The 25,687-nt window shown below is 42.8% G+C and overlaps 1 protein-coding gene across 6 annotated transcripts in view; it reads left to right on the top strand.

Moving 5' to 3' along the window:
• LOC120908426 (semaphorin-2A-like) overlaps nt 1-25,687 on the top strand; it is a 292,853-nt gene that overhangs the window by 147,034 nt on the left and 120,132 nt on the right. For all 6 annotated transcript variants that reach the window (XM_040319401.1, XM_040319398.1, XM_040319397.1 and 3 more), the window contains one exon: nt 9,713-9,800. In XM_040319401.1, the coding sequence (XP_040175335.1) occupies nt 9,713-9,800 (88 nt within the window). The remainder of the gene's footprint in view (nt 1-9,712; nt 9,801-25,687) is intronic.

Below are 25,687 nucleotides of genomic sequence, written 5' to 3' on the forward strand. Positions count from 1 at the left end.
CGTAAAAAGCAACGGTATGAAAGTGTGCGCCATCATCGGAAAGCTCCATATTGCCCATATTGATACGACGAATCGTTTGAGTGCCTACTCATCGTCTTCGCAAACTGTCGATAGGCCTGTGGTGCTCTGATCGTCCCGCATATCCTGTCTCTTTGATTGCCGATCGCGTGAACATAAACGCAACGGTTTCCACTTCAATCGATGATTGTTGTTGTTGTTGTTGTGTGTTTTGCGGTTTTCCAATGTATTGCTACATCGTGCTCGTATGATCACTTCCTTCCCGAACGAGAAGTGTAACGTGACAATGATGTGGACCATTTTTTGTGTTTTTTCGATCCAAAGCAGGATAACGGCGGTGGCAAAGTTTTATCTTGGCCCAGAAAAAGTGAAGGAAATGCTTTTTGTTCCAGCTGTGATGTCTCTTCGAACCGTAACCAATGCACTGTTTCTAGGTGTTCGACCATGTTCACAATTTGGCAGAATGGCAGATTGATGCTTCGTGCGGGAGTGGCGAACTGTGGAGAAGAAACTTGCTACAGCACACAAAAGGAGAAACTTTCGTGCTTTTTCGTGTTTCCTTGTAGCTTGGAATTTTTTGTACTGCTACAATTTTATTTCCCACAAATTGTTTGCAGTTGGTAGAATGCATCGCTCACTTCCCAGAATGCTTTCCTCTTCCAGAATGGAAATGCTTCCAGTTGTTTTTACGAATCTTTTGTAATAGCTTTTTATACAAATTGGTTTGTAATCAATTTCTTCGGCAGTACAGCAAAATTATTTGCTATAAATTGTTGCAATACATTCAGTAAGCGAGATAATAATGTGACAAACGGAATAAAAGCACCGAAATGCGTAAATTGGTGCGAATTTCACGTTGTATTGGTTTAAAACGGTGTATTGTTATGGTAAATTGCATAACCACAGGCGTTCAGTGAAATAGAACACAAATGTTCCACAAAGCGCCTAAAATAATGCAATGCAACCTGTCACCGTAACATTGTTCTACCGTTTCTGAGCATGTACCATGTGTGTGTGCTATCAAAATTCAGCTAAAACCCCATCAAAAATTCATCGCGTTAATTAGGGCAGTCTATGTACCAGGTCGACTCAATTGCTAATGTGTCGCAAAAAACGACAAGTGATGCCTCACACAACCAATGGCATTTCCATGTTTTCGTTTTGAGATTCAATTTTTACCGATCGTGTTCTATTTCCTATTATTTTTTATTCCTTTTCACTATTTCAACTCGTGTGGACATTAATCGAATTGTAAAATTCAATTCCTCCAGCTAAATTGGAAAGCTTCGTTCAATTTCACGTTACGCTACGGTTCCTTCCCATTTGTAACTCGAAAAAGGGCTATTATCAAAATCAACCGTTCGCTAATTGCGTGGTAATTTGTGCTGTCATACGAATTATGGTCGCGTCTTTCCATCGTGCACACACCACTCACTGAGGGCATGGCGCTGCGAATAGAGATCGTTTACCACACAAGGCGTGGAGAGGAGGGAAGTTATGTGTGTTGTCCGTGTTACAGAATATTCAGTAGCAGTAGCGATATGTCACTTCTAGGTATGCTTTTGGAAAAACCTGTCTCCGGTAAACTGTAGAAAGCATTTTCCAATTTTGCTATTCTTGTTATCTTGTTTTGTGTCGCGTTTCGACACGAATTTTCCTTACGGATGCCATTGCTGCCTAGAGACACCTGCTCAATCCGAGTGAGGTAAATTTACTGGTTATAGGTTGACACCACACCTCCCCCCCGTCCCTTTTGTGCACACAGCTGGTGTGCAGAAATAAATGCAATCGATGTGTCGATTGTACAACATTTCATTTTCATTTGTGGAAAATATGATTAACGAGGTAACAATTGATATTGAGTGTTTTCAACGAGCATGAACATTCGACCGTGCCAGAGAAGAACAGTCGAAATGCCTTTTTTGGCGGGGTATTTTATTTTCCACCTCTCTTTGTCTGTCTCCCATTTTGTTTCCTCGTTCCATTTTAACAAGCTTTTCCCATTGTTCCTGTAATTCGATTGGAGGTTTTTTTTTGCACTTTTCTCATTTACAGCAACGCTTCCCTTTTTGTTGTTGTTGTTTTTTCTCACTCACGAACGGGGCCACATTCCTCTGTGTGGTTTCGAATTACGAACAATTTCAGTCTACGAGTGTGTGTGTGTGTGTTTTTTTTTTCTGCTCACATTCACTTGTGTTAAACCACACGGGAGTGTAGTAATTAATCAAATGAAAATTATTGACATAATTGATTAACATTACCGTAACCTGCCACAGACGGATGCAAGTAATTTGCATGCAAATGCCCAGCTGGGTGTGTGTGTGTATGTTTCCCCAATCATTTGACCCGTTTCCGCCCGCTCACTTGTTCCAGCGAAGTGTTTCCTTTTCTGAATGCCATTAATCATTATTTCAGCATGTTTTTTTGAGAGCAGAGCGTGTAATAAAGTTTTGGTATAATGGAGTTTTTTTTTTCTCGCCTTCAACCTGTACTCCATTAGCATATAGAAAGATTGAGTGAAGTTTGGGAGTGTTTAAATTGTTATGAACTGCCAAAAGCCACCCTTTAAGATGGGGACGGTTAATGAAAAAGTCCATAGTGCCAACAGGATTGAATTTAAATATGTTGTTTGTTGATATAGTGGCATACATTTTGAAATTGGAGGATCTTGTAAAAACTATAAGTTGATCAATCGATCCTAACATCCATGTTTCCTTTGAGAACTTAATTTTTGATCGTTGTAATGCGCAAAGCATATTTTTTGCGTTTTTTACTTACCGTACGTGAACTTGTTATTGCATGGTTGTTGCACGACAGCTTGTCTACCTTCAGGCGTTTTATGTTTTATTTAAATGCTACGGTGTCAACTAGCTGTTGCGAGCTAGTTGATTCTACCAATCATCAAATACGTTGTTCACTGTCATTGCCAATAATTACCGCCTTATCGTACATTTTTGTTTGGATAGAATTTCCAACAGTTTCGACTGTACCATTCATAAAGTTCCACCACATTAGCTATTCTTTCTGTTGCTTTTGCCTGAGCCATTTTTGGATGAAACAGCATGCGAGAGTTGATGGATTGAATAAACCACGCACGGGGTGAAGTCAAACTCGGACCAGCGGGCCTTTACGCTTGGCCGTCGTCCTACACTAGATGTTACCTTGGGTGCGACAGTCCGTGAGGCAGTCCGCAGCTACCGGAAGGTATGCTACCTGGTCGGAATACTGAATGTGGCTAGGATCCTTTCTTGCTGATTGATGGGGAGCCGGAATGGTAGGGCAGGCTCAAAATAAAACGTGCCACTGGCGCTTCTGCAACCATCGGCGTTTTGATGAAAGGGCGGAACCACCATCCCAAGAAATGGATGCTCGTGGAAAGTGAAATTCAAAGTGTTGGACCGTCCGACCGGTGGCAGCAGAGGAAAGCTCCAGAAAGCCAAGAAGCCACGGGTTGGCGGGAGGTTTTACTTGGCTGAGTTTGTTTGAAATATTCGTATGACCGGGAGGACGATCTACCGTAAATTTCCACTCCAATATTCTGCTCAGGATTTCATCACCTGCTCTGCTGTGCGTGAGGCAAAAGGCCCGCCGGACGAAAGGCATCTCGTCGTAAGCGCGCTAGAAGCCGGAACAAGCTTCAAGTATATTTGTTGTTGTTGTTGTTTCATCCTCCCTTTTTCCCCCTACTACTCGCACAAGAAACGACACGCACGACAGCAGCGTTTGCTCGATGCTACCGGCATTCACTGGATGTTAAAAGCAGGCAAAAGCCTTTGATAATTTTCTTACACCACACACCGACCGACTAAACCATCCCATCCCACATCCACTCGCAAAAAAGTGGATCGTTGTGGGCAGTTCACGTACGCAGCTGAAAGAAAAGCTTTCCCGTATCCGTTCGACAAACATCCTGCCGAATGGTAAGAAATTTGTACTCATTTCATTCCTTCTACAGCGGCAGCAGCAGCAACGTTCCATCCAACCTGATGAAGGTTGCGAGTGGTGTGTTTTACAACGAAAAGAGAAGCTTCTACCTACCCAGCCAGCCGGTTGTTGGGAAGAATGAACCATCGACACATTTTGAATTTCGCGGTCGAGCCCGCTCGTTCCTTCGGCAGGGCGGGGTACTGTTTGTGCTTTCGAAGCACGTCGGCCGTATATTGACTGTTCTACCATCTGCCAAGGGGGAAGGTGGAAGAAAAGGTAGAGCGAATGTGTTCGCTACTCATCGAAGAGGCCTTCTCAAAGTATGCACCAACGATGATGATGATGATGATGCTGCTGCTCTTGCCGCTTCGATACTTTATCGCTTCCGTTTCGCTTGGTTTGAAAATTGATGGTAACTTTTAGACAGCTTTTTCTTCTTCTTCTTCTTCCTACCCTGAGAAATACCTGGCAAACCTGTGCCACAGCGCTACACCGTTGTATCGAAGGCTCGGAACGCTTATCGGTTTCCACTAGTTCTAGTGTGTATGTTTTATGCAGCACGGCCCCTCCAAAAAAAAGAAACAAATGGCTAGGAAAAGCTAGCATCTTTTTAAATTCCCTCGCATTGATGCATGTTTGCTCTTGCCGCGATCCACGTTGGAAGGGGGTCTTTGGGACCAGCAGGGGGCCTTCCATGAGATGATGAATTTTGTGTACCATCTGTAGTACAGGGTATAGTGAGATCATAGGGCTAAGTACATAAAGTTTTCTGTTTTCCCAAAATTGGATTGGCTGCAGATGTTTGTTGGGAGTACGGTGCTCGGCACAGCTAGAGATCAACGTATGTGCACCCTTTTATCCCGCGGTTTTGGTTGTGAGCTAGGCAAAGAAAATTGTTTTTCGATTATAGGAAAACGCTCAAGATGATAGGAAATGCAGTTTTTGTTCCAACTTTCGCTTGATAGTGTGTACATTTGTATATTGGTTTTGTTGTTTGTTTCGCCTTATTTCCATCATTTGCTTGAAATGCAAATCAATTTCCTTTTCAGTTTACCGGTGTTTGTTTAAGGATGAATGTGTTTATTTTTACTAAAGGCATATTTGAAAAATGCAAGATCCAGGATATTGCATCTGGAATTCAGTGTTGTAGTACTGGTGCTATAATCAGTTTCTTTTCATACATATGACTATTTATAAAATATTATCTTAAACACCATCACCATCGAAATCTGTATATTCAGTGACACTTTCTCAAGATCCTTTGACTTCTTTTGCTTAATTTTCCATATAAAATGAAAACAAGCATTACCAAACAAGATCCAAGATTATCGGGTCATGTATGTTTCTTCTTTTTCTTCTTCTTCTTCTTCTTCTTCTTCTTCTTCTATTTGGCGTAACGTCCTAGTCCTACGTGGACATGCCGGCCTATACTACAGGCTTAGTCAATCCTTGCTACGGGAGGACGATCCATTCTGGGTTTGAACCCATGACGGGCATGTTATTGAGTCGTTCGAGTTGACGACTGTACCACCGGATCGCCCCATCCCATGTGTGTTTAAACCTGATTAAAAACCGGTTGACGTTGGATAGTTATTAAAATTCACCTTGTAAATCATCATTTGAACCAAACCAACCCGAAGTCAGCAGAATAGTGGCCCTTAAAAATGCTCGTAAAATGTGTTTGATATCCAAGCGGACACTGTTCCATTAGCCTCCGCCGTTCTTCGTACCGCCCGCCGTAGCAACATAATTAATGAACGCTTATTATGTTCGGTCGTTTACCCAGCTCGGGATGACAACTTTGCCTGTGCTGTTGCAACAAACACTCTTACAATTGACAATTTTGTTGCCATCTTCCCACCCTGCCCGGCCGGCAGCTTTCGCAACTATGTTGTGTACTTCGGTGCGCTTATTGCACTTGTCATGCGGTGTCGCGATAAGAAGGTAAGTCCGGTCGTTAAACAGCCCGGAAGTATTTGCTAAACGACTGTTTATTCTTTGCCCGGGCTCGGTTGGAGTTGGACTTGGGTTCGGTTCTGGTCTCTGTGTGTGTTTGTGTATGTGTGTGTGTGTGTGTGGAATCAGTTTTCTGTTGCTCAGCGAGCGTGCTCTGCTTGGTGGCGCCTTTTTGGAAAACTTTTCACTCCCATTACTTCAACTCTTCGCCTTTTTCTAGCTTTCTCTCTCTTTCTCTCTTTCTCTCTCTCTCCTTTTCCGGTTGAGGCCACAGCACTGTTAAAGAATATGGCACGAACTTTTCCCAGTGGTTTATCTCACCAGCGCAATGACGCGCTCTTTGAGATGCGCCCCAAGGCGACTGGTTGTGGCCGACCCCGTTAATAAATTGTCTTCATTTATCAACCAACCGCCGCCCTTCTGGCTCCCGGATGGCAAAGGAATGAACTTCGATGCGTTTTGTTGCGGGGGCGTTTGTCGTCGGTGTCGTTGAGCTGAGTTGCCTCAACTGCCGGCGCCCTGTCCCTGGTGTTGATTAGGACACAATGAGAGGAAGACGAATAGAAGCAACTGCTAACAACAGAAAACACAAAAAAACACACTCCTCCACATTCATGGAACGCGTCGGTGTGCGTCAACTGCTGCTACTCATCGCAAGATAAAGCACCCACGGGTTAAATTACACTCTTCTTTCGTGGAAAATCCCAAGAAGAAAAGTGTGCTTGAAGAGCGTGCCAAATTACAGCACAAGCCATGGGTGGGGAGAAGATAGTGGCGGGGGTGTTTGTGGGCAATCAATTAAAGTGCCGCTTCATGCTGGAGAAAATGTGCGTTTACCCAGGACTAACCCGAATGCTCTCACCCCACGACACAAGGATATTAAACTTAAGGGCATTAACGGCTGCTGAAATGCTTTAAATAGTGTGACAAACCACTAAATCGAATTATTCCACTTCGGTGGGCAGCAGAACGCATTTGCTGACGGCTCACTATCATCCCCGGGTGGAATGGTGATAATCATTGTCGGAGGCAGCAGCAGCAGCAACACCAGCAAAAGCCCAAACAGAGATCATCAGTGTTGCTTAATGAGCGGGAGTGGGTTTCGGTACGGATCGGTTCGCTCGCTTGCGAACATGTGGCATCAATCAATTAGCACTCCAGCACTATTTGTCGAGTAATTGATCGAAACCATTGCCCACACATTATTATACTTCAATCGATCGACTTTAAAGTGTGGATGGCATTTCATTTTCCAAATCGCTTTAATAAATACTTCAAAAACGACTTTAACGGATAGCCGGTAAACGAACCTCTGGTTCGTAAACAGTTCTTGCTGCTAACATCCTCCCCTGGTGGATACTCCTGCAAACGTTCAAGATTACTGGCGGACTCCTTTCGCAAAGTAAGAAATCTACCCTTTCAATGGCACTCGGAACCCGGAGATACTATCGTTGCAAGAAGTCAGTTTACAGTTGATTACGGTTTCGATAACTTCAGCTGCAACTGTCCTTACACAAGCACTTCATGTGTCAGCCGAGCTGTGGATATAAACCGTTTGCCCCGGCTGCCGGCTGGTTTACACGTCCAATCGAGCGGGGCTTCCAGTTCGATTGGAAAGATTTGTGCTGCTGCTGGTTACTGTCGTCCAGGCGCGGTACACTTGCTCCTCTCTCTCTCTCTCTCTCTCTCTCTCTCTCTCTCTCTCTCTCTCGGAAGAAGTGGTGCTACTGCTGCACTTCTTTGGACCGCGCACCGGAGTGTCACCGCGCGCTTCCACGTAAACGAACACACATGGAAATGTGTGAAGATGCTGGGTGAAGTCCGCATCGTCTTCACTTCGTTTCGCTTGGATACAATATTGAAAGCACTCGTGAAGGTACATCTAACCACACTTTAATCACAGTCTAGACGGGCAGTATTCGTTGAAGTCTGTCTTGAGCACATGGTTTCCATACTTTCTCTATAGCTCTCTGTCTCTCTCTCTCTCTCTCTCTCTCTCTCTCTCTCTCTCTCTCTCTCTCTCTCTCTCTCTCTCTCTCTCTCTCTCTCTCTCTCTCTCTCTCTCTCACACACACACACACTGAATTCACAGATGGACACGGCTGTCTATTGTAGTTTTCCTGTGTAAGATGTTCCGGCTGCAAGAAGTCTTCCAGCCGGAACATGCTGTTATCATGCCCCGTGCCCCGAGTGTGCGGAGATGCCCAACTCCCATAACCAACGGTACGGATTGGAATCGAAATCCAATATAAGACAATTCCCAGATGACGGGTTCCCAATCATGCTGGCAATGTGTGTGTGTGTGTGTCTGTATAGTTCCGCTTCGCCGAATTTCTCCCACTGTTGCCCTTTCCGGTGCAAGAAACGCGGCAAGAGTTCGTTCTCGGAAACAAAAGTCCTTTTTCCACTGCCACATTGTCCCTTGCCAAAGCCGACATCGAGATCGAAACATGGTCAATAGCAACGTGTTGTTGTTACGTTTGTGTGTGTGTATGTGTACCCCATGCGTTATTAGTTTCACCGAAGGGAATTGCAAGGGACTGGTCGCTTAAAAGGCCAAAACCAACCCACTCAATTGCTGCTGTGCTTTGGGTATTCGATTCGGGGGCAATATTTGGTCGAAAATGACTGCAATAGTCGGTCGGTAGTCGTCGGCTCCCATGTGTAGCATTACCGCTCCGACCTTTGCGTATGTTCTCGGTGCTTGGCCAGCCTGACCACTGATAGCAGTAGTGACCCGTTTTGTGGGACCATTAGATAACACCCAAAACACGCTCGCAATGTTTCGGTCCCGGAAGAATTCGACCGAGCATTGCGTTGTGTGTGTGAGTGTGTGTCCCCTGTTGCTGATTTTTTTCCCTCGATGCGTCAATAACGTAATGTGATTTCTTCATTTGGCTGCGTTCACTTTACGCCGGCTGTTGCCGGTGGTGGTGGTCTGCACAATGCTTCACAAGCGAACGAAAGAAATCGTCTGGCCCAGTCCGGGTCTGTGTTGTGATGACTGCTGTGTCCTAAAGCATTCCTTCCTTTCCGATCGCCGGGAAGTGTTTTCTGTAATGGATTTCTTTATTGAATTTAATGCATATTAAATGAGCTGCGCTGCTTTGCCCGGCTGTCTTTGGCGCTACGCTTGGGATGGACAAAGGGCCAGAACGGTCTACCTATCCCGATACAAAGAGAAGAGACACCGATGCCAGTGATATGCGGCAAATCTATAAGTAGGTGTTGCAGCGAGCAGACAGACGTCCTGCCGATACGACGCCCCGCAGCCGGATTGGGGGTCTTCATTTGCTGTGTGAAGAAGCCAGTGCGAGGGCAGTAATGGATAAATGGTGTCGTTTTCCACGCGTTAGATTTCTTTCACCCTTATCCACAATATCCTCCCGTTACAGGTGCTCTAGGTCACTCCCCTTCGGCATGTGCCTTATTTAACGCGGGAAGTCATTGTGGAAAAGATGTGTTGCTTGATGCGATATATATAAGAAACTGTTCGGAAATCGATTGCATTAATTATTAATGAATCCAGTCAGCCGTGCACAGACGCCGGCGGGACAGGTTTGATAAAAATAAACACATTAATTTTGGGCAAAAAATGAGGCAAGGTAGCTCGCTTGGATTTAATTAACTCCGTACGGTTTTATGAGTCTGTGGGCGCACATAAAGAAAATCGAATTATTTCTTCAGCGAGGAAGATAAGCTATTGTGTGTTTTCTGAGTATAAGATTTTATTTAAGCGATATATTTTTATTAATTAATTGCGTTTTTAAGTAAATAAAATAATTAATGGTAACCTTCTTCTTTATCCTAGATCATGTCCGAGAGTTCCAGTGCGGGAAGTTCTACTACAGAACGTTTTACCTGGATGAGGAACGAGACACTCTCTACGTTGGTGCTATGTAAGTAGTATAGATTAAATACAATAATACAATTAAATCAATAAGGTCAATTTCCTTGGTATATTACATTTTTGAAGATGTATGCAATGCATTTTGTTGTGGCTCTAGATACACCAATCGCGAATATTGAATTCTACGCAACGAATAGGAAAAATGTAAGCCTAGTCCTTAGACGCAGCAATTATGTGTATTGATACTCTATGGACCAAAACGTAACGCACAAATGCAAATCAGTTGATTCCACCACAGCTTTTACTGGCATTTTTTAGATATTCTTTAAACGTAATAGAAAAATTCAAACCTTCGTCAATTGTTCTGTACATTTTCAATGTATCGGAAAGGAATTCTAGACTAGAAACATTTGCAAATATTTTTCCATAAAAAAAAAAACAATACAAAGCGATCCTGCTCGTCTCGTCGGAAAACGTTTTCAAATGTAACCGATACGCTTGGTTTGCGTTTCGATTCTAGATTAGTTGTTACGTGCTGTAATTTACTTCACCTTCCTACACCACGCCATTTTTTTCCAAAGGTGACACAAACTGGAAGGTAAACGCAAAAATAAACAGCACAAAAAAAAGCATTATTTCCTGTCGTGCGCAAAAATTCTCGTGCCTCCGCATTATCGCCATTTTTAACGTACAAAAAAAATCTCACACCTTGAAAAGATCAAGCAAAAACGACAGTGTGCTGCTATTAAAAAAAAAATCGCCCGACTGCACAAAAGCTTTAAGTACATCTTAATGTAAATTAGATTTTCACCGTAGCGTCACATGGGCTGCTTTTTCTCTCTTCCTTCTCTGCTTGCGCGCGCGCGCTTCTCTTCTTTATCGATGTCGTAAAAGCTATGCTCGGGTGAGTTCGATTTTTTTTTGCTTGTTCGTCTTCTTGTTGCTGCTCCAAAACTTCCTTGAGCGTACCGGCGGCGACACTTTACCGGAGATCAAACACACGAGCGCGGCGCGAATGCTATCGTAGTGTCATAGTGTGGTGTTGCGGTACGCGATTTGCTGCAGTGTGTATCTTTGCGATGATTTTCCCCTGGCCCGAGCGATGGCGGGGGCGACCAAGGGGTGTTTCCATTATGCGGCTAAAGTGTAGAGTATTTTTAATAGAGCGAAGAAGGAGCGTGGCGATTGTACCACCGCAAAAAAATCACATACACACACAAACTTTGCTTTCAAAGAACCACTTTTTTGCATCTGATCCTGCTGCTGCATCACTTCATCCTTATCAATTTGGCCCGCAGATGATGGTTTTTGCTCCGTGGGCGATTACGATGGGGCAAAGAGGAAAAGTTGGAAAAAGCAGCAACAACCCAAACAAAAAAAGAAAAGCGGAAAGTCTACCAAACGATAGTGGAATATCAAAACGCTTCGGCAACGAAATTAAACATTCATAAATTGAAAAAGATTTTCCCTTCTATCGCACGGCCAGAGTGCCGGTCATAGCCGGGCAAGTTTTTCTTGCCGCCGCCTGTGCGGGTTTTTGCATCCTCTCCTCTTCCGGTCGTTTAGATTGATATTTTAGAGGCGTTGGTGTTTTTTCTACGCCGTACTGAATCGCAGAGTCAACTGAAAAAGTGACCATTAGTGGAGGAAGCATTAGCTTTTCCCCCTTTTTTCTAAGCGTGCTAGGCTATGATAAAGAAACTCTTTCGATTTTATCAAGGCATATAGACCCTGTGACGTGATTGGATGTGTTGGCTAGCAAAATAAACGTTGTATAGTTATTAAATTAAGTAAACAATTTAAGTAATCTTAATCCAGGCACGACTGAAGGGGTTGAGATTACATTGCCTCTTCAAACTTTTCGACAAGAAATCCACGCGAGCGACACTGCTCCTTGGCAGTGAGGTGGGTTGTACTTTCACTGCCGCACTGCATAATCAAATCCGTTAATTTTCAACTATTCTCTCGCGCTGTGTGAAACAACTCATTATTCATCAGATTTGGTATTCTTTCAGCGTCGGCGTTTTCGCCCCCTGCGATGCGCGTCCATCTTCACTCACTTCTATTGCCACCACCGTTGTTGGTTGCAGAATGGGGTATGGTGGGGTGGTTTTTATCACTTTAAATCCGTTTGCTTCACTTCTTCGACACGTTTCGATTTGTCGCTGTGACACGGACCGCCAATCCTCCCTCCCAGCGTGAATGCGTCTGGTGTGCAATTTTCCACCGTTGTTTCGGGCAAGAGCAATGACAAGCAATTGGGAGGAAGCGGAAATCTTCGCGTCTGACAGTTTTCGCCTTCGGTATCATCATTTCCCCTTCCCGCGAGCGAGCGACAACTTTTACCAAACGATTCGCTTCACTATTAAACTGCACCGCAGCGGCGCCGGGGCGAGGAGGTAAAGTTTGGCCCAAGAAAACTTTGCGCTCAATTTTACAACGGCACTGCTGCAATCGCCAAAGGCCCGGGTTTGGTGCGGAGCAGCAAGCTGGTGGTGTACGCGTCTTGATTGTGCTGCTTTGGTGGAAGTCGACGTCGCAACCGAAAAAAAAAACAAAGCGAAGTCTCATTAATAATTTTATTCAACCATAATTATATTACGAAATGAATGCTCCCCCGACGCGAAAGTGAGCAATTTCATCCGAGAGCCTTCTTTTCCTCGGAGAGGAACTATCGCAAAAAGGTAACTTCCTTCTTCTCCCCGTTACCCACCCCGTGTATACATTCGTTCAAAACTGACACTGCCATAACACGCACTCCGAGTGCTGTGCGACATTCTGATTTTGAACAGGGAATGGGGATGGAAGTGATGCTTAAAAAAATATGCTCACTAAAACGTCACTCGAGCATCTTTTTTTCTGTGTGTGTGTGTGTGCGGACGGTACAATCCGGCCGCCGCCCGGTGCCAACGAGAAAGTTTTGTTAGTTAAGTTAATGTAGTATATGAGCCGTGACGGAAGAAAGAGAGAAACGAGGCGCGCAACGGTACAAGGACGTCGTGAAATTGCATCTGTTCAAGTGGGTGAGGTTCCTATTTTCTTTTCTTTTTTCCTCTGTTGCTTTCCTCATCCGCAATGATGGGGGAACAAAGAAAAGGCTATAATTTCTCGGCACTAGTTTTTGAATGCAAAAGTTGCCTCTTGCTTGGAAGGATCGTTCCGTTTGCAACAAATATTTGACACTCATTGCTTCGGGAATTTTTCAATACGGGTTTGCGTGTGTGTATGCTGCTAAATTGCTTTTAGTGTAGAGATGAGTAAGATATTTTTATTATATTGTAAGAAATTAGTTCTTTGAAGCTTTGAGTTAAATCACATCATTATTGTTAATTAATCAATAACATATACATTTTAATTTTCTGGAAATGAAGCCTCGTACATTGCAACAATTCTGAAATATCTATTTTACTGAAAATATCTGTCAATTTTTAAGTACTTTTCAGTACATAACTGCTTCGTAACAGTATTTTGAGAACATCTCACGAAACTTTCGCTATCTTGATGTCTACGCTATTATGTGTTCTTTGAGTAAAAGTTAAGCTAATTCTGGAAAGAGACAAATATGAGATAAAAAGACAAGAACAAATCAAAAGCAGTAGAGAGAACATCACAGAAAATCAAAACAAGGACCAGAAATACTATATGTGATCTAGCTCTGAGGACTAATATCAGAATAAGAGTTGGAGAACGATGGGTTTGTACGAAATGCTCCACAAATGGGTTTGTAAAGATAAGATTGCCTCACAGAGAAATTCCTTCATATTGTCCATGAGTTCAATTTCAAGTGTGCGTAAAATCTTTGCATCCAATGTGCAGAAACGCCACAATTTCTCGATAAAATGTTGTCTATTGACGATAGTTACTTTTAAAGTCGGCGGTTCAACATTGAACATTAAAGTATACCGCTAAGACCTGAAAGGTTATTATTTGCTTTTTTGTAATGCTTTTTTTGATACCTTTGATGACGTGTTCGTTAAAATACATTCAACTTCAACATTTAGAAGAAGGAAAAAACATTTTAAACGTACCAGTTCTTAAATCATCTCCAGAAAAAGAGCCATATTGAAGATTTAGTGGATGTTTCTGAAATGGTTCCATCCAACTACTGAAAGGATTTCAGCGGATCCAACTCAAAACCGATTACAACCTTCAATTAATTATCATCTTAAACCTGGTTTCAAAATTACTTTACCATCCTTTTGTTATTAAAAGGTTTTTCTTTGTGCATTACATCAAATAAAGCGCTTTTCATGGACATTCATCAACTTATTGAGTGTTGGCGACACTTCGCATGTACCCTCTTTCCGTTGCAAATAAACCTGGGAACCATGCTGCCACGTGCCTGCGCTCGGTCCTCACCTCTGTCTTTGAACGAGCCGTGCCATCGGTTGGAGGGAGTGTTGGGTGCCCTAACCTTACCCCTTGGTTCCCCATGGTGATTCACACAGGAAAACGTTCACCATTTCCGTTACGCTGGTTGATGGTCATTCCATTCCGCAACAAAACCATTTGTGGGGATTAAGCCTGGCCCTCAGCACTCTTCGTGTAAGGGATTGCATGAGTTTAAGTGAAAATTAGAAGAAAAACTCAATTTTCCCCTTGCCCCTTTTCCCCGTGCTGGCCTGGTGGCTTCACATGTGTGTTTGAATGTCGTCCCACAACGTAACGTGTGTACGTGTGTGTTTACATCACACACGCGCACGACGAAACGAGGCAACCTAGGAGGACGTGCCTGGCTGTGTCCGTCAGGGATTGTTGAAATTCCGGTCGCGTGCGTTCCCTGCTATCCGGCCTTTGAAGTTGCCAGCGTCGTCGTTGCCACGGTATGGTTCCGTCACGCCACGGTTACTGCGTGCAGGGAAACAGCGTCAGCCCGCTCCTGCGACCCGCACCACGCGGGCTATGTCCTTTCCCCCCCTGACTCGGGTTGTGAGTCTAATTGAATTTATTTTTAATTACACCACCGCACACGTTCCTGTTGGCTGTGGCTGGCACGTGTTGTTAGAAAATGGTAAGGAACTGGTTAAAAATTGAGCCCGCTTTTGGTGCGGTTCACCTGGGGAACGCTAGGCGCCCGCTAACCATCCCATCGGGAATAAAGGGTCGATTTAGTGAAAATATCTTCACATTACACCGTGTCCAAATCGTTCTGCGGTGAAGGCAAATGCAGTCTTGTTAGTGAAGAACCGGAACAGCTATCTCGTTTTATTTTCGTCTTGTATCTCAACCCTACCTACAGTTTTTTGTATGAAAAAAAAAACTAACACGGTGGTGTACAAACTGCACTCTGTTGATTGCTATCGGCCAGTGGGATGGAGTAGTGGAAATAATTGTGCAAAAACTTCGCATCCCTACAATACCCAACGATTTAGCTGTGCTGCAGAGCTTCCGTGTCCAGGGTTTTCCGATCCATGCACCCATCGGTAAACGGAGCTCTGGTGCACGGCAACAAAATGTGTTTCATTTTACTCCCAGCCCAAAGTTCCTGGATTGGAATGGGATGAGGAGCAAAACAAAAAAAAACGTCAGGCAAAACTAGGCACTGTAGCATTGTTAGCGTGTGCGATTCCAGTGTGCGACAAAATTGTACACATTTTCTAACCTTTCCTCCGTTCCAACCGCGTGCATGAGCACGACGAATATTCTCTCCCCAACTCCTCCACCAAACCAAAACGGGGATCCCCTTATCGTTTGGTTTTTCCTGTTTTTCTTCTGTTTTGCGCAGGATAGTTGGAACGCAGCAAAAACATACACAACAATTAGTGGTCCTATTGCGCTGCTGTTTGCTGATTGTGCGGTATCAAGATTGTTGTTACCGGTGGATTAATTGCAGTCCAACGTAGCGCTAATGAGCGGCAATCACAAACAGCAGTTAGCTCACGGTACGCATACTTTGGGGGTATAGGGAATAGAGTATAGGGTCACGTTGCACTAAGGCGCGCGCGTGTGTGTTGTCGACTCTCGGTCTCGTTTGATAAATGGCTTGCTTTATCGAAGTTACAGTTTACAGTGTTTAGGTGAAAAACAAACGGGAAAGGCCGAGAGAAGGTGTCAGGGAAGCAATTTTTCCTATGGTTTCGTTTTTATTTCCCTCCCCGTGATCGATGGTGTACAGCGGTTGGGGTATGAAGTACTGAAAGCTTTTTTTTTCCTGTAGTTTTCAGTGTAAATTTAACTTCATTTGATAAGCTGAACGAAAGGGATAAAAGAATGGCTTATATGGACATCAATATTACAGAAAATTATATCATATATTACAGCTCGCTTAACATGGAAACACATTTTGAGACAGAAACTTCAAACTATTTAAGGAAAAATTAAACCGCTGAAAATCAATGTTGATTACATTAATGTTAATCCATTGCTCATGGTTTAGCATTTTTAAATTTGGCTTCTTTTTTATGCAATATTGTCGTCTGCTTTTCTCTGTTCATTAACTCATTTGAATGCATCATTACTGTAAACTTTTGGCAAATCCGATTTATCATCATAATGCATTTCTCGCTCGCCAAAATCATGTTTTGATTTGATCACTTCGTTTACGATTCGCGACCTCCCCCGCCCTGCGAGTTTGGCGCAGTTTCAATGGATTTTTGATGATGTTTGCATTTCCCTTGGCACGGCCCTCTGGTTCGTTCACTTTTCCCAACAGTCGTGGGTATTCTCGTCTAGCACTTGTTTATTTTTGCACACACACACACACACACACTTTGAAATGAATGAGCTCAGTCCCGCCAGCGCCCTTCGAAAGATGCTTTCGATCCAGTCGGCAGTCGGATTTTATTTCCCGCGCACGGCCATTTTACGATAGACGCAAAGACACCGACCACCCGCTAACGTGTGCGATCATAATTGAACCAACCCCGCCGTTACCAGCTTTCCCGCTAAAAAAAAGCTTTCAGTTTGTGCGGTTTGTGCAAACATTTCTCTTGGCGTCGTGTAAAGTTCCGCACTGTGTGTGTGTGTGTGTGTGTGCGTCGGGGTGCGTTTATATTACGATCGTTCCACACGAAACGGTCGCTCCCGCCCGTTAAGTGACGGATCGCACGGTGAGGCGTGTCCGATGCACTGTAAAATATGGTGATTTAATTTTACTGCACTTACCCCGTTCATGCGGCTATGTGTGTGCTGTAGTGCCATGCTTCCATGTGATGTCCTGTGTGTTCCGACATCCCTTCGAACCCACCCATCGTGGCTCCAGCGAGTGGTTTTAAAAGGAGCAGCAACTTGAACAACGATTCAAGATTTGTTTTACTGCCTGATGGCGTCACCGTACTCGTCGCGCGCTTTTATGCGCTGCTGGAACGACGGACGTTTGGTGGGTCCGTGTGCATTAGAACCGTTGGGGGTGATTGTTTTCTCCTCGTAAAGTATCCCCTGATCATGAGCTAGCATAAAAGGAGGGGTATCGCCGTTAGCGCTTTGATGCATCGTGCTTGCGACAGCCGGGGAAATAAACTGGAGAACACAATTTGGAAGTGTGCCAGGACGCACGTAATGATCTTGTTTATAATCATTGAAGGGGGTTACAGATACTTGCTAACTTTTTTATGAAAAGGTCAAAAGACATCTTTTTTTTTGTTTTTTTTTTTATAAATCATAGGGTAAAGGTACCAATAGTGGTGCAATTTGTAGAGGTACCGATGTGTTTTAATGGATTTAAAGTGACAGGAAGGACAATTTCTGAATATTTTAACAAATATGTTTTGGAATATGTTTTATCTTTGCAATCACAACCATTTTTATCATGAAACACATCAATTTCACGAAAAAATACATATTTTTGTGATTGCTTTGTTGTACCTATAATGGTGGTATGGTTCCTATAGTCGTCGTATTGTGTTCCTATAGTGGTGGTAAACAAAGATGCATAAAACACGGTGTATAATATCAATGAAACTTGGTTTCGAAGCTGTTTTCGTATGAATAGCAAGGATTACTGCCATAATATTGGTTTCTTGCGTGATTTGATCGTAAAAAATGTATAAATTTGATTAATGAAACTATTCACTAAAGTACTGCATCACACCTGTTGTCAACCTACACCCGGAAGAGTGTGCTTGATTTGAAGTCAATTTTTCATTCAGCCAGATAAGCGAATTTTGGCCTGTTTTTGGTAAATTACCTACATAAAACTCATTTCTGTTGCTTATTTTAGTGAAAACAGTACGATATGTCAAAAATTTCCTCAAAAAATCTAAAACGACCTGTTTTTATTTATTTTATAACTATAACCACTATAGGAACATGCCTGTTTTGTGTACCTATAATGGCACTATGGTAAAAAACACTTAAAAATGCATAAATATGGTCAAAAGGCAAATAATTTTAGTAAAACAATAACATTACATAACAGTTATGTGGAAAAACTAGTAATTGCGTGGTTATGTGGTCGTTTAGAATGTTAACAGAAAAATGAGTTTCGTTATGAAATCCTAAGGATTTTGAAAAAATGTTGACACATTTCACAAAATAATGGATTTTTCGGTCACTAAGTAACGGAATGGCCCCATTTAACTTTTAAACCCTTTGTAAAAGGCTAAAGAACATTTCACACTAACGTAAATAACTTCATTACTTTTAATTTGTCCTATGAACCACATTTTAGAGCAATAGCACAACTATTGGTACTACCACCACTATAGGTACATTTACCCTATTAGCTCATAACATCAAATAATAATCCAAATGATTTTTAATTTAACATGTTCATTTGTTATCCGTAAATCATGTTTATACTAATGTATAAGAAACATGCTTTAAATCGTTTCGCTTAAAGCCTCATCGCTGTTCACTTTTGTTAAAATGGAAATAGGTAAAGCCTTCCAGACGCTTTCAAGTCTTATCGATCCTTTTCCCATTCTTATCGTTCTGACTTTAAAGCAGATAGATAGACATCTGCTTCTTCCCCTTCTGTCGCTGTTTAGCAAAATAATTAAAATTACCTTCGTTAAAATGCGAACATTGGAACAAGAGGCCTCCCCCTTCCCACGAGGCGGTGAAATTCATCACTCACTCATTAAAGATAAATAAGCGCGTACAGTGACGTACTATCGCGGCAACAACCCTTCCGGGGTTTTCCAAAATATCAAATTCCTTCCAATTGATTCATTTCCACCGCGCTGCTTCCCTCTCTGCGTGGCGGTGGATTGAAAAATGCCCTTCCTTTGTTGTCGACACCCGCGCTTCTTGGCTGCTATAGGAAGGACACGTGACTGATTCGCTTCGGCAAGATGAAACGTGAAGGATAGATAACGTTCGAGTGGATCAATCAATATGCTATCCTTCGGTGATGTTACACAGCGGCAGGCTTGCGCCAAAAGTGTATTATGTTACCAATTAAGATCTGGTCTTGCTATGTGTTGCTTGGGTTAGAAAATATCGTTGTATGGAACATTCTTTCATGCGTGATCTTCCATCATTATTTCCTATTTTGTCTATTGTTTATCGTAAACTATCTAGTGTACAAAGGTATATGTTAACAATATGTTTTTCCCCTTAAGATTTTAATTGAATACATCAGAATAATAGTCAGCAGTGAACAATAACGCTATAAACATAAACGAAGTTTAATAAATTGATATAGTCTAATTTGGATTCAATAAACGACATTACCTTAAACTGTTATGTTATTGCCTTTCCCAACAAAAAAAAACGGGATCTCAAACTTCAGGCAGCCAGATGAAAAAACCAATACGATAACGTTCTCTTCTTTGTTCGCCATCCATCCATCCATCCATCCATTGACAAACTTCCGATGAAGGGCTATCAAAAGAGGAAGTATTGGTTTTCCCTCCCCCGTGGCAGCGCTTATCGTATTTTGCAACACTATTTCCTCATCGATAAAGGTGGGCGCGCGGGCACGATTGAGGCCGAATGCGGTAAGCGACCGGGAAAGATAGGAACCCGTAATGCATTCAACCGGTACGATATGATAGGGCGGCAGTATGTAAAAACTCTTTTAATCAACATATTGTTCATTCGGGTGAAGCAATAACAATAAAGCGCTTCCCGAAGGTCAACCCTTTTTCCGAACCGTGCGTGGTGGCAGCTGCTGGACCATACTGTGGACCCCGGCCAAGGGATCAACCCCTTTCGTCCTAGCGGGCACAAGTCGCAAAAGCCGCAAGCAAAATAGGGGTCAGCCTTGGTTAAGATGGGGAGGAAGTGAAAAATCGCCCATTTTGACCGGTGTGCGTTTTTATCTGCGCTTCTCGGTAGCGTGCTCGGAGGTGGCAAAAGTGGGGAGCTTCCAGCGCAAGTTCGATTTCAAACCCCCTTTTCACCATCCCTGCCCTGATGAGGTGTGGAGAGTTTGCTCCACCGGAAAATTATGGTCCCTTGACCAGAAAACCTCCGCTTCTATCGATTCTGAGTATTACTCACACGGAGGGAAAAAACGCCTATAAACCATTGACGCAGGGTTTTTCAAAAACGAAACCCCAATGATAAAATAAGAAGTGCAAAGGATGAGTCTGTTGGCTGGGATAATGGGGAAAGAGGAGGAAAAGGATACGATCTCGATGGATGACACCTATTTGTTGTGAATAAAAACGAACGCACGCCCTGCCTTGAACCCCACCGAAAGAATTGCGTTGGAAGGAGGAGGTAAGAGGGAACATTAAAGGGATATTGTGCTGCCCCCAACGCCCATTGAAATCCTCTGTTATTGGTTTGTTATGGTAAGAACTGCGTTAAAGCGTGAATAACGTCGGGCAAAGGGTTATGTTTCGATTGTGTCCGACGATAAAGTAGCCCAACCGGGGAGCGTGTGTGCTGTTGCTGCTGTCGGTAGTGTCCAGTAACAGGATAAAATCCCTAGCAGCAGATTGGCGGGTAGCAGTGTGGTGGTGGTTAGTGGATGAATTAAAACCCCCACAACGTACCTCCGACACGTGAAGCTGCGTGTGTATGAGTGTACGCGCATGAATGCGTACCAAGCGGATGAAAAAGCTTTAGTGATTCATCGCTCACATGCACAGCACAGGGAGGTAGATAGACCATAACGCATGATAAGGGATGAAATTTCCTACCCTTTGTGTGTGGGTAAAGTTCGGGAGAAGAAGTCCTTTCTATGTTCCGCGTAAAGGGTTGCAAAAGCCGGCCGTGTAACGATTCGATAAAATATTCCTACCGCACGCAGCCTGGTGGAAAATATCTTCGTAAGTGTATGTGTCGTTCTTTTCCGGAAGCAACAGCGACAGGATTGGAAGTATCTAAACTTACACAAAAGGCAAATCAATTTTCCGCTGCTTTCCCACCGTACATGCGCGCATGTATTTATTCGCACCCCTTTTTGCTGCTTTGTGGCTGGCAGTGGAGAATCATGTGGAGAATGGAAATCGAACTGGTTGTAGATGGGATAACGCTACTACTCTTGGCTGCCTGCTGGGAAAGGATGCTGTAGGTGTACGGAATGGCAAACCGACGGAAACAAACGTGTGAAACCACACACTTGTACAACATCAGAGAGGGAGAGAAAAAGCAAAGACAGAGGAAAAGTATCGTCCAGTTCCTTCCAAATCCCACTTAAAACGTCCCGCCTTTTTCGAGGGTGTGTAAATATTCTCGGGCAAATTTTCCTAATCTTCTGCGTACCGTTTCCCCGAAGCGTCCTCCCGAGCGAAGGAACAGCACTTTCCTCCTAATGAATACAAATCGTTTCTGCCCCTTCCCACCTCTAAGCGTCTGTCATGCGCTAGAAAACGGGCTGGATGAAGAAAGAAAAACTGCCCCGATAGTGTGAGAAACGAGCACTGGGAAGAATCCTTTCTTCTTCCCGGTTTTTAACGCCTTCTCCCTGTTTTAACTGCCAGTGAAATGTCTTTAATGTGTAGAATGGTGGAGCTGAAGCACCGTAAACGGCAGGGATAAGACGTGGAGCTTTAAATGGTGCTGCTGGTGGAACGCGTCCACGAAGCCCATTTCCCTGCCCTGCCTGGCGGGTTCACCTGCGCCACAGTCATTTGAAGGAAATGGACGTTTGCTTTACTGCAGACAATGTTGATTTTCTTCCTGCCAAGAGACGGACATTTGGAGACGTTGCTGCTGCTGCTGCTTCTGCTCGATTCTATCTAAATTTCCTCTGCTCCGTTGCAGCATACGCTTCCGTTACCGCTCCCTCCACAAAACGAAAAACCGTTTAAGAGTGTCATTTGTTTCGAAAGGATAACACAGCAAAGGATAGTGCCCGGGGAGAAGGGGCTTGTTAATGAAATCTTTCCTTTGACAATGGTTTTAGATGGCGCTTTGGCTGTTTCTAAGACGTTCGCTGCGTTCGTTTGCGCTGCAAGATTGGAGTAAGGGGTAAGCGCTGCAGCATTCAGCAAAATTCATTTCCTGGACAAGCTTTACAGTTTTACAAGAGATTAAGGTTTATCTTGTTAAAGTGAACGAAAGGACAGAGCAGCAGGGAGCAGTTCGAGCTGAGCAGAAGAAGTAATTATGCAGCAATCAATTCTCTGCTGCTACAGTGAAAAGGGCAGCTGTTAATTGTTTGCATAAATGCACCACAGGTAGTGTTTGTTTCCCATTTACACCTCGTTTTTCTTTGCTCACTTGTTGCGCAGTAATTTATTTTCGCGTCTTGAACTGGTCTAGTACACATTTTCAAGATGATTTAACATTTCTAATGTTTCTCTTGATCAGATCAAGATTTTATATTTTATACTAGGGTAAATGTACCTATAGTGGTGGTAGTACCAATAGTGGTGCTATTGCTCTAAAATGCGGTTCATATGGCAAGTTAAAAGTAATTAAGTTATTTACGTTAGTGTGAAATGTTCTTTAGCCTTTTACAAAGGGTTTAAAAGTCAAATGGGGCCATTCCGTTACATAGTGACCGAAAAATCCATTATTTTGTGAAATGTGTCAACATTTTTCCAAAATCCTTAGGATTTCATAACGAAACTCATATTTCTGTTAACGTTCTAAATGACCATATAACCACGCAATTACTAGTTTTTCAACATAACTGTTATGAAATGTTATTGTTCTACTAAAATTATTTGCCATATTTATGCATTTTTAAGTGTTTTTTACCATAGTGCCATTATAGGTACACAAAACAGGCATGTTCCTATAGTGGTTATAGTTATAAAATCAATAAAAACAGGTCGTTTTCTGTTTATTGGAGGATATTTTCGACATGTCGTACTGTTTTCACTAAAATAAGCAACAGAAATGAGTTTTATGTAGGAAATTTACCAAAAACAGGCCAAAATTCGCTTATATGGCTGAATGAAAAATTGACTTCAAATCAAGCACACTCTTCCGGGTGTAGGTTGACGACAGGTGTGATGCAGTACTTTAGTCAATAGTTTCATCGATCAAACTTATACATTTTTTTACGATCAAATTACGGAAGAAACCAATATTATGGCAGTAATCCTTGCTATTCATACGAAAACAGCTTCTTAACTAAGTTTCATTGATATTATACACCGTTTTTGATGCATCTTTGTTTACCACCACTATAGGAACACCATAAGACGACTATAGGAACCATACCACCATTATAGGTACAACGAAGCAGTCACAAAAATTTGTAATTTTTTGATAATTTGATGTATTTCATGGTAAAAATGGTTTTGATTGCGAAGATAAAACATATTACAATTGCTATGTGTTAAAATATTCAGAAAATGTCCTTTCTGACACTTTAAATCCATTAAAACACATCGGTACCACTACAAATTGCACCACTATTGGTACATTTACCCTATAACTTACAATATAACCTTTTTTTTATTATATTTTACATAGTTCACTTCTAAGTATTTTTGCTGATAAAAAATATAACAAAATTACTTCTCGATCTATCAATCAAAAGGCACACAAGAACGCTGATTGTTTACTGATCGATTTAGACATTTATGTTACCTTCTTCATCCGACCATTAGTCTTCCTTGTTGTCCATTCGCATCTGTCGAGTTGTATGTGTCCCCTGGATTTTCCGTTAGCCCACCGCACGCACCCTGTCACTATCACTTACCGGCTGCATTGATTCTTTGACAACCAGATTCAATTTGACAGCGGGAGGTGGTTTCCGTGCCCAAATATAAAAAAAAAACCCTGAAACTCTGGGGGAAGAAATAGATCATTGATGTGTTGTTGAACATTCTGGGTTTTTGTTTTGCGCTAGGATAAGGATCTCATCGCGCTTTAGCACTGCATGAGGGTGGTGCTGTAAGCCAAATGGAATCTTTCCGTGTTTGTAAGTTTGTAAGCGAATGTTGATAGCCTTGTATGTTTTTTGTTACTAATGCAACAGAGACAGATGCATCAGAAGTGAACACCATACGAATCAAACAAAAAAGTACCGCCCACATACACACAAACGGAAGAATAAAAGAGTGCTTAAACGGATTAAATGATCACAAGCACCTATTTCCCTTTCGGTGCGCCACCCTTCGAGGACACAAGCGGCTGTCCCGTGTGGGATTTTCGTGATGCTTCAAGATAGAATCAGGACGAGCAGGATTTACAGTACAACACACAAGCCTCTATCCTCTGTTCTGTCTCTCTCTTTCTCGCTACTGCTCCTTATCAATGGTACTCAATCTTTCTGCTGCTGATCCTGCGGGGTACCACCAAGAGATGGCCTGGTCGTTTTACCGTTTTGTCCGCATCCATGTCCCTTCTGATGGTTTTATTTGGCTGTTAACGAGGTTGGCCATCACCATCGCAGTGGTTGCTGCTGTTGCTGCTGTGGGCACCGACGTTTTTGTGTCTGGTTCAATTGTGTTGCCGCTTTTGTGCGTCCGAGATAGCGCTGAATAGCGGTGTGTGTATTTGGACCGATTTTTTGCTGTTTTGGTGGATTTGGTTTAATCATTTAACGCGCGTCTCTCGAACCCTCGCCCTTTTCTGTGCCTTTGATTTCTATTTGCTTGCTCGGTGTGTTGTTTTCACTGTGGCAGGGGGTTTTGATTTGCAAGAGGCTTTTTGTTGTTTGGGATCGAAGGTGCTAGGTATCTTGGTGCAGTGGGAGAAAATATCTGGAGTTTCTTTTAAGATGGAGAAAGTACTTGAACTCGTGCTTTTATCTTAAGTATTTTATTGGTGCGATGTTTTGTATTCGAGATTATAGGATGATTTCAATATTCTGTTTTGGTAGGTGTCAGGGGTGTCACGCGGAAATTAAAATAAAAGTCGAAAAGATTCGTTTGTTAGATTGGAATCCCCTAAATTGAAAGGATGTTTTATGAGGCATCCGTCGTTTAAAAGTATCAAAATTTTCAAATATACTCTTTTAAGTAATTCAAAAAATCTTTATCCAGGAAAACAAACTTTTCAAACCACTGCTCCAGCGAATCGATTGAAGTAAATCCACCGAATGTAACACATTCCCGCTTTTCTTCGTTGATTGAGCACGACTGCCGTGCCGGAGTCGTCTCGGGTGGCCTAATTCGATTTATGCTAATTTTACAATTTTGAATAACCATTCCTTCCGCCATAACGCGCATCTTGGTAACGCGAGCGAGGATGGAAAACTTCACCCTTCATCCACCCTCAATCTACAATCAGCAGCTGGGCTTTGGTTTCCATTATTCACTCCCACACTACCCACACTAAGCGGTGTTCGCCAGCTGTTGCTGTCCATAATTGAGAGTCGATTTTTATCAATTTCAACTTCACACATCCATCCGAAAAGCGAAGGCCCAATTCACCGACAGTATATTCCCTTGCTTTAGGAAGCAGCAGCAAATACCCAAAAAGAAAATGTTCGCACAAAAAAACTCAACTGTGTGGGATTTAAAATGTGTCTTAAAAGTTTAGTCCATTTGATCGCTTTTTTTCTCCTTCAAACGAAATCCCACGAGTTGCGATGGGTGAAGGCAATGCAGAACGGGGAACGGCACTTTGTAAAACTTCAAGATGGAAAGTGATTGAGCATTTCCGCTTGGGTGACTTTTTCGTTCATCTTCGGTTGAG

This window comes from Anopheles arabiensis, chromosome 2 (assembly GCF_016920715.1).
Source record: "Anopheles arabiensis isolate DONGOLA chromosome 2, AaraD3, whole genome shotgun sequence".
In the NCBI taxonomy this organism is placed as follows: domain Eukaryota; kingdom Metazoa; phylum Arthropoda; class Insecta; order Diptera; family Culicidae; genus Anopheles; species Anopheles arabiensis.